This window comes from Poromitra crassiceps (genome assembly GCF_964638095.1).
Source record: "Poromitra crassiceps genome assembly, chromosome: 1".
Lineage (NCBI taxonomy): Eukaryota > Metazoa > Chordata > Actinopteri > Beryciformes > Melamphaidae > Poromitra > Poromitra crassiceps.
The window spans coordinates 16020367-16029609 of NC_139623.1; the positions used below are offsets into that span (position 1 = coordinate 16020367).

Below are 9243 nucleotides of genomic sequence, written 5' to 3' on the forward strand. Positions count from 1 at the left end.
GAGGAAGAAGAGGCGGCGTTCGACTGAGGCTGAAAACTCAACCTCTCTCCCGCATCGCGTTACCTTCAATTATCCTCTCCAACGTCCAGTCTCTGCGCAACAAGGCTGATGAACTCCAAGCTCAAGCTCGTTACAGTCATGATTTTAGAGATGCCTGCATCCTAGCCTTTACCGAGACTTGGTTGTCTGACAGGGATACAGACAAGGACCTAGAGACGGTGGGTTTTTGGGGCGCCTATCCGGCTGGATAGGGACGCCGTTGCAACAGGCAAGTCATCTGGGGGGGGGGTGTGTCTCTACATTAATGAACGTTGGTGCAAAAATGTTATTGTCCGCGAAAAGCTATGTACCGCTGATGTAGAATTGCTCTCTGTTTCTTTACGTCCTCCATATCTGCCTCGGGAATTTCCACAGATATTCGTAACTGTTGTTTACATTCATCCAAGGGCTAATGAAAAAAATGCATGTGAAACCATACATCAAGTCATACAGAGGCTACAATCTATATCCCCGGATGCCCCCAATATTATCCTTGGTGACATGAATCACTGCACCCTGAAAAATACACTGAGAGATTTCCATCAATATGTTACATGCCCGACTAGAAAGGACAAAATTCTAGATCTATGTTATAGTAATGTGAAAAATGCATACAAATCTATCCCCCTTCCACCCCTGGGCTCGTCCGACCATAGCTGCATTCAGCTCATACCGGTCTATCGCACTGTACTAAAGCGAGGTGCAGTACAGAGCTTTCGTGTGAGAGACTGGAATGAAGACGCCTGTCTCACTCTGCAGGGCTGTCTGGATGCGACCGACTGGGACATGTTTAAAGATTCCTCCGATGACATAAACGAGCTGACTGATGTTGTGAGCAGTTGGGTTTCTTATTGTGAAAATTGTATTATTCCTGACAAATTAGTGAAAGCCTATCCCAATGGTAAGCCGTGGGTCTCAAAGTCTCTTAAAAAGCTTCTGTATATGAAGAAAAAAATCTTTAGAGAAGGGAATAGGCTAGATCTATATAATCTACAGAAAGAAATTAAACGTGAAATTAGGTCCTGTAAGCTGAAATACAAAGATAAAATTGAGTCTCAGCTCAGAATGAATAATCTAGGCTCTGCCTGGGACAGCTTGAAAACGATCACGGGGACCAAAGAATCAGGTAGAAAAAAAGTTCAGCTCAAGGAATACAATTCAGACGCTGAGCTGGCTCAATGCCTTAATGATTTTTATGTTCGTTTTGATGTTCATGATTTTAACAACAAGCACTCCGAGATCAGAAACAATCTCCAGCTGGCTCCACCGTTGAATCCTTTTTTTGATGAACACGATGTAATCTGTGGCTTTAAAAAGTGCAAGCCCAGGAAAAGTCCTGGCCCCGATGGACTTAGCGGTCGCCTACTAAAAACATGTGCTGACCAGCTTGGTCCTATTTTTAGTTTCATTTTTAATTTGTCTCTCTCTCAGCAGAAGGTGCCATCCCTATGGAAACAATCCATAGTGGTGCCCGTGGCTAAAATAAACAGTCCCAAAAGCTTGAACGACTTCCGGCCTGTTGCTTTAACCTCTCTGGTTATGAAGCAATTTGAAAAGCTAGTTAAAGCAGAGCTTCTAGCAAAAACTGAGCACATGCTCGACCCCTTTCAGTTTGCGTATAGAGCACAGAGAGGTGTACAAGACGCCACAGCTACCCTACTCAACCTTGTCTGTAAGCACTTAGAAGGCAGTGGGAACCACGCCAGGCTGCTTTTTGTGGATTTTTCTTCAGCGTTCAACACGATCCAGCCTCACATTTTAGTTGAGAAACTTGTACGCCTTTTTTGTTTAGACGCAGGTCTTGTTGGATGGATCTTGGACTTCCTTACAAATAGATCACAACAAGTAAAAGTAAACGGAACTCTGTCCAGCTTCTTAACATCCTCGACCGGCTCACCACAAGGGTGTGTTTTGTCTGCCTTCTTGTATATTCTGTATACAAATGACTGTTTTAGCCGTCATGCCGACAGATTCATCATCAAGTACGCTGATGACTCTATTATTGTCAGCCTGCTTGATGGGGATGAGGTCGGTCATGGCCAGGTTTTAAATGATTTTCTGTCCTGGTGTGAAGAAGCCTTCCTCCAACTTAACGTCTCAAAGACTAAAGAGATCTGTGTTGATTTTAGACGATCCTCCCCAGTTCCCCAGAACAGTGTTGTCCATGGGCAACCAGTAGACTTGGTGACCAATTATAAATATCTTGGCACTATTTTTGACAGCAAGTTGAAGTTCGATCTAAACTGTGAAATGCTGTGCAAAAAAGGTCAACAACGTCTCTTTTGCCTAAGGAAGCTTGCTAGATTCCAGGTTGACAGGACTCTGATGAAACTATTTTACTGTGCCTATATCGAGTCTGTAATCTCTTTCTCTATTATCTGTTGGTATGGAAACCTTGGTATTCAAGGGAGGAACTCTCTCGGGAGGATCGTGAGAGCGGCATCAAAAATAGCCGGAGTAAATTTTAGTAGCCTGGACCACATTTTTAACAAACAGGTGCTTAAAAAGGCCATGTCCATTCGCATGGACGATACTCATCCTCTCTGTTCAGAGTATGTGCTGCTCCCTTCGGGCCTTCGGCTAAAGGTTCCGAGGGCTACGAGAAACAGATATAAACTGTCCTTCGTTCCTGTTTCCATAGCAGCTTTAAATGCTGCTGAGAGGAGGAGATAGTGCACTCTCTCTCTCTCTCTCTCTCTCTGTCTCGCTCTCTTTTCTCTGTCTCTCGTGCAGCTTAAATGCTGCTGGGCGGAGGAGATGATGCACTCTCTCTCTTTGTCTCTCTTCTTAGGTAGGTATTGCTGCTATAAATATTCTTTATATATTTTATATTCAAGATATATCTTTATTTATTTTTTACCTACCTATTTATGTGAGCTCAAATAGTCCTGGACTCTTATTACTTTTAAGTTCATGCACGTGTCTCTTACTACTTTTAAGTACATTGTACGTGTCTTTACTACTTTTAAGTACATCGTACAGATCCTTTGAGGTGTGTTTTTATTTTGTTTTTATTTTATTTTATCCTGTGTTTACTTGATCCTTTTTCTGCTGGAAAACTGCTGCCATGCTCCATGTTTGTTTTAATTTGTTCATGTTCTGTTTTTTCATGTATTCGCTATGCTTTTTATGTCTGCTGCACACAAATTGCCCTTCGGGGACAAATAATAAAATTGAATCTTGAATCTTGAATCTTAAGTGTTTACTGCAGACCTTTATCATAGGCTCATCATGAGTGTTTACTGTAGACCTTTATCATAGGCTCATCATGAGTGTTTACTGCAGATCTTTATCATAGGCTCATCCTGAGTGTTTACTGCAGTCCTTTATCATAGGCTCATCCTGAGTGTTTACTGCAGACCTTTATCATAGGCTCATCCTGAGTGTTTACTGCAGGCTTTTATCATAGGCTCATCCTGAGTGTTTACTATAGACCTTTATCATAGGCTCATCCTGAGTGTTTACTATAGACCTTTATCATAGGCTCATCATGAGTGTTTACTGCAGACCTTTATCATAGGCTCATCCTGAGTGTTTACTGTAGATCTTTATCATAGGCTCATCCTGAGTGTTTACTGCAGATCTTTATCATAGGCTCATCCTGAGTGTTTACTGCAGACCTTTATCATAGGCTCATCCTGAGTGTTTACTGCAGGCTTTTATCATAGGCTCATCCTGAGTGTTTACTATAGACCTTTATCATAGGCTCATCCTGAGTGTTTACTGCAGGCCTTTATCATAGGCTCATCCTGAGTGTTTACTATAGACCTTTATCATAGGCTCATCCTGAGTGTTTACTGCAGACCTTTATCATAGGCTCATCCTGAGTGTTTACTGCAGACCTTTATCATAGGCTCATCCTGAGTGTTTACTGCAGGCCTTTATCATAGGCTCATCCTGAGTGTTTACTGCAGACCTTTATCATAGGCTCATCCTGAGTGTTTACTGCAGGCCTTTATCATAGGCTCATCCTGAGTGTTTACTGCAGACCTTTATCATAGGCTCATCCTAAGTGTTTACTGCAGACCTTTATCATAGGCTCATCATGAGTGTTTACTGCAGTCCTTTATCATAGGCTCATCATGAGTGTTTACTGCAGACCTTTATCATAGACTCATCCTGAGTGTTTACTGCAGACCTTTATCATAGGCTCATCATGAGTGTTTACTGCAGGCTTTTATCATAGGCTCATCCTGAGTGTTTACTGCAGACCTTTATCATAGGCTCATCCTGAGTGTTTACTGCAGTCCTTTATCATAGGCTCATCCTGAGTGTTTACTGCAGACCTTTATCATAGGCTCATCATGAGTGTTTACTGCAGTCCTTTATCATCGGCTCATCATGAGTGTTTACTGCAGACCTTTATCATAGGCTCATCCTGAGTGTTTACTGCAGGCCTTTATCATAGGCTCATCCTGAGTGTTTACTGCAGACCTTTATCATAGGCTCATCATGAGTGTTTACTGCAGACCTTTATCATAGGCTCCTCCTGAGTGTTTACTGTAGATCTTTATCATAGGCTCATCCTGAGTGTTTACTGCAGTTCTTTATCATAGGCTCATCCTGAGTGTTTACTGCAGTCCTTTATCATAGGCTCATCCTGAGTGTTTACTGCAGACCTTTATCATAGGCTCATCCTGAGTGTTTACTGCAGATCTTTATCATAGGCTCATCCTGAGTGTTTACTGCAGATCTTTATCATAGGCTCATCCTGAGTGTTTACTGCAGGCCTTTATCATAGGCTCATCATGAGTGTTTACTGCAGACCTTTATCATAGGCTCATCCTGAGTGTTTACTGCAGACCTTTATCATAGGCTCATCCTGAGTGTTTACTGCAGATCTTTATCATAGGCTCATCATGAGTGTTTACTGCAGACCTTTATCATAGGCTCATCCTGAGTGTTTACTGCAGGCCTTTATCATAGGCTCATCCTGAGTGTTTACTGCAGATCTTTATCATAGGCTCATCATGAGTGTTTACTGCAGACCTTTATCATAGGCTCATCCTGAGTGTTTACTGCAGGCCTTTATCATAGGCTCATCCTGAGTGTTTACTGCAGACCTTTATCATAGGCTCATCCTGAGTGTTTACTGCAGTCCTTTATCATAGGCTCATCCTGAGTGTTTACTGCAGGCCTTTATCATAGGCTCATCATGAGTGTTTACTGCAGATCTTTATCATAGGCTCATCATGAGTGTTTACTGCAGACCTTTATCATAGGCTCATCCTGAGTGTTTACTGCAGGCCTTTATCATAGGCTCATCCTGAGTGTTTACTGCAGATCTTTATCATAGGCTCATCATGAGTGTTTACTGCAGGCCTTTATCATAGGCTCATCATGAGTGTTTACTGCAGACCTTTATCATAGGCTCATCATGAGTGTTTACTGCAGACCTTTATCATAGGCTCATCCTGAGTGTTTACTGCAGGCCTTTATCATAGGCTCATCCTGAGTGTTTACTGCAGGCCTTTATCATAGGCTCATCATGAGTGTTTACTGCAGACCTTTATCATAGGCTCATCCTGAGTGTTTACTGCAGATCTTTATCATAGGCTCATCATGAGTGTTTACTGCAGGCCTTTATCATAGGCTCATCATGAGTGTTTACTGCAGACCTTTATCATAGGCTCATCATGAGTGTTTACTGCAGACCTTTATCATAGGCTCATCCTGAGTGTTTACTGCAGGCCTTTATCATAGGCTCATCCTGAGTGTTTACTGCAGGCCTTTATCATAGGCTCATCCTGAGTGTTTACTGCAGACCTTTATCATAGACTCATCCTGAGTGTATACTGCAGTCCTTTATCATAGGCTCATCATGAGTGTTTACTGCAGGCTTTTATCATAGGCTCATCCTGAGTGTTTACTGCAGACCTTTATCATAGGCTCATCATGAGTGTTTACTGCAGGCCTTTATCATAGGCTCATCATGAGTGTTTACTGCAGGCCTTTATCATAGGCTCATCCTGAGTGTTTACCGCAGTCCTTTATCATAGGCTCATCATGAGTGTTTACTGCAGACCTTTATCATAGGCTCATCATGAGTGTTTACTGCAGGCCTTTATCATAGGCTCATCCTGAGTGTTTACTGCAGTCCTTTATCATAGGCTCATCATGAGTGTTTACTGCAGACCTTTATCATAGGCTCATCCTGAGTGTTTACTGCAGACCTTTATCATAGGCTCATCATGAGTGTTTACTGCAGACCTTTATCATAGGCTCATCATGAGTGTTTACTGCAGACCTTTATCATAGGCTCATCCTGAGTGTTTACTGCAGATCTTTATCATAGGCTCATCCTGAGTGTTTACTGCAGATCTTTATCATAGGCTCATCATGAGTGTTTACTGCAGACCTTTATCATAGGCTCATCATGAGTGTTTACTGCAGATCTTTATCATAGGCTCATCATGAGTGTTTACTGCAGACCTTTAACTGACCTAGATTTCTCACAGCATGATGCACTCGGCTCTCACCAATTGACCTTAAAAACACTTCACAATATTTCTCATTCTCAATCTCCATCTCACTCTCTTGCTTACTCTCTCTTATTTTCACATAGATAGATAGATAGATAGATAGATAGATAGATAGATAGATAGATAGACAGACAGACAGACAGACATAGATACATATACATACATACATACTAGGGGTGTCACAATATATCGTCCCACGAAATTTCGCGATAGTAAAACGTCACGATATGTATCGTTGAGATGAAATCTCATATTTTTTTTTTTTTCAAAAAATAGACTAAGAAACGTCTTTGTTTGTTGAAGTTCAATGTGTGGAAAGTAGTTCAGTTGAACAAGTCTCTGAAGAGACACATGAGAAGTTATACAGGAGAGAAACCATTCAATTGAGTTTCTGGCAAAACTGTTTACTTGACAGGAAAAACTGAAGATGCATAAAAAATACATTAAGAAAAGTCTTGTTGTTTGAGTTTGAAGAAAAACTGAAGATGCATAATGAGAATTTATACTGCTGAGAAACCTTTTAGTTCAAAGTAAATCTAAGTGACGGTGTAACTCATTCTATTTCAAGATAAGCCTTATCTCCAATCTCATGTTTTTTCTAGTTGTTATTGTAATAACAATTTCCCACAACAGCATGTTTTGTATTTGTGCATTTCAAATAAAATACTACTTTTCCAGTCATATATTGTCATTATTCAAGTTTAAAAAAATATTGTTAAAATCGTATCGTATTGTATCGTTATCGTATCGTTATCGTGAACCCAGTATCGTGATACGTATCGTATCGTGAACTGAGTGTATCGTGACACCCCTAATACATACATACATATAGACGCGCGCAGGCATGCGCGCACACACACACACACACACACACACACACACACACACACACACGCACGCATACACACACACACACACACACACACACACACACACACACACACACACACACACTCTCTCACTCTCCCTATATGGTCTTTCTTCCATCTCCCTTCATCAGTGTTATGAGTGTCCGGTGCGGTCACTCTGGTGTCGTTAATGTCACATCTCTCTCTCTCTCTTTCTCTCTCTCCCCCCTCTCTCTCCCACCTCTCTCTCCCTCCCCCTTCTCTCTCTCCCTCCCCCTCTCTCTCCCTCTCTCGCTCTCTCTCTCTCCCCTCTCTGTCATTGCTGTGTCATGTGCAGGCCTCAGCCTGGTGGTGGGCCTGGTGCTCTACATCTCCAGTATTAATGACGAGGTGATGAACCGGCCCCGGGAACCTGAGCACTTCTTCCACTACCACTATGGCTGGTCCTTCGCTTTCGCTGCCTCCTCCTTCTTGCTCAAAGAGGTCAGTGCGGGGGGGGGGGGGGGGAGAGAGAGAGAGATAGAGAGAGAGAGAGAAACTCAGTGGAGTGGTATGTGTACATGCTACACTTTTCACTCTATGCTGAGTGTGCATAAGATTAGTATTCTGGGTATAAAGCATTGATATATATGGTATGGGTATCAATGTTATGCCCAGTTCCTGTAGCTTGTGTGTGTGTGTGTGTGTGTGTGTGTGTGTGTGTGTGTGTGTGTGTGTGTGTGTGTGTGTGTGTGTGTGTGTGTGTGTGTGTGTGTGCGTGTGCATGTATGTATGTGTATGGCCCCCTCCCCCTTCTTCCTCCTGCCTCTCTCCCATCATCAGCAGTGCTGCTGTAATGCGGCGCATCAGAGCCCCTCCTCCTCTGTCCTCTCCTCTCTCCCCTTCTCTCCTCTCCTCTTCTCTTCTTTCTTTCTCTTCTCTCTCTGACCTCCTCTCGCCTATCTCTACATCCTCTATGCATGCTCTCTCTCTCTCTCTCTCTCTCTCTCTCTCTCTCTCTCTCTGTCTGTCTGTCTCTCTCTCTCTCTCTCTCTCTCTCTCTCTGAATCCTAGAAGTCAGACAGCAGAGTGCATGCTTTTTAGTTTTATTGAACTGTGGATGTTGGCTCCATAATTTAACACACATTCTCTCTCTCTTTTTCTCTCTTTCTCTCTCTCTCTCTCCCTCCCAGGGAGCTGGGGTGATGTCAGTCTATCTGTTCATGAAACGCTATGCCGAGGAGGAGATGTACCGCCCGCACCCTGCCCTCTATCGCCCCCGCCTGTCGGACAGCAGTGACTACAGTGGCCAGTTCCTGCACCCAGAGTCCTCGTGGCCTCCCCCCAAGCGGGGCCGCAGTGCCTCCGAAGCCTCCAGCGACATCTCCATCCAGCTCAACCAGACGCCCCCCAACGCGCCGCCCAAAGGGGGCAACATGCAGTCGGGCGGCCAGGGGGGAGGCCCGCCGTCCGGCTCTTCTTCCGGGGCGAGCTACCAGATGCCCCCGCCATCCTACCCCTCCACACACACCCTGCCCAGGCAGCACTCCTCCTCGCACCCCCCGGCCATGCCTCCCTCCCCCCCACACTATCACACACACATGCACATGAGCGCCTCCCCCTGTTAGAAAGAGGGAGCGATTGGGGAGGGGAGGAGAGCCGCACCGACTCCCCATAGTGTATACATTTAGGTGAGGAGGAGTGTATGTGTGTGAGGGGAATCAAAGGCTGGATGAGGGGCAGGGAAGAGTGTGTGTGTCTGTGTGTGTGTGTGTGTGTGTGTGGAGGGGGGTAAACAAAGAGAATAATGTAGCTTTTGAACAATATGAAGGAAGAAAGATGTGTGGAGATTGAAAAAAATAAAAGATTAATTTAATTTTGTCAAGATGGAAAGA

General features: G+C 43.8%; 1 protein-coding gene across 1 annotated transcript in view; it reads left to right on the forward strand.

Moving 5' to 3' along the window:
• Positions 1-8976, forward strand: part of cacng7b (calcium channel, voltage-dependent, gamma subunit 7b) — a gene marked incomplete at both ends in the record, with an annotated part of 18555 nt that extends 9579 nt beyond the window's left edge. The window contains 2 exons of the mRNA XM_083637818.1: positions 7707-7852; positions 8542-8976. Coding sequence (XP_083493944.1) covers positions 7707-7852; positions 8542-8976 — 581 coding nt within the window. The remainder of the gene's footprint in view (positions 1-7706; positions 7853-8541) is intronic.
• Between the last annotated feature and the right edge of the window lie 267 nt (positions 8977-9243).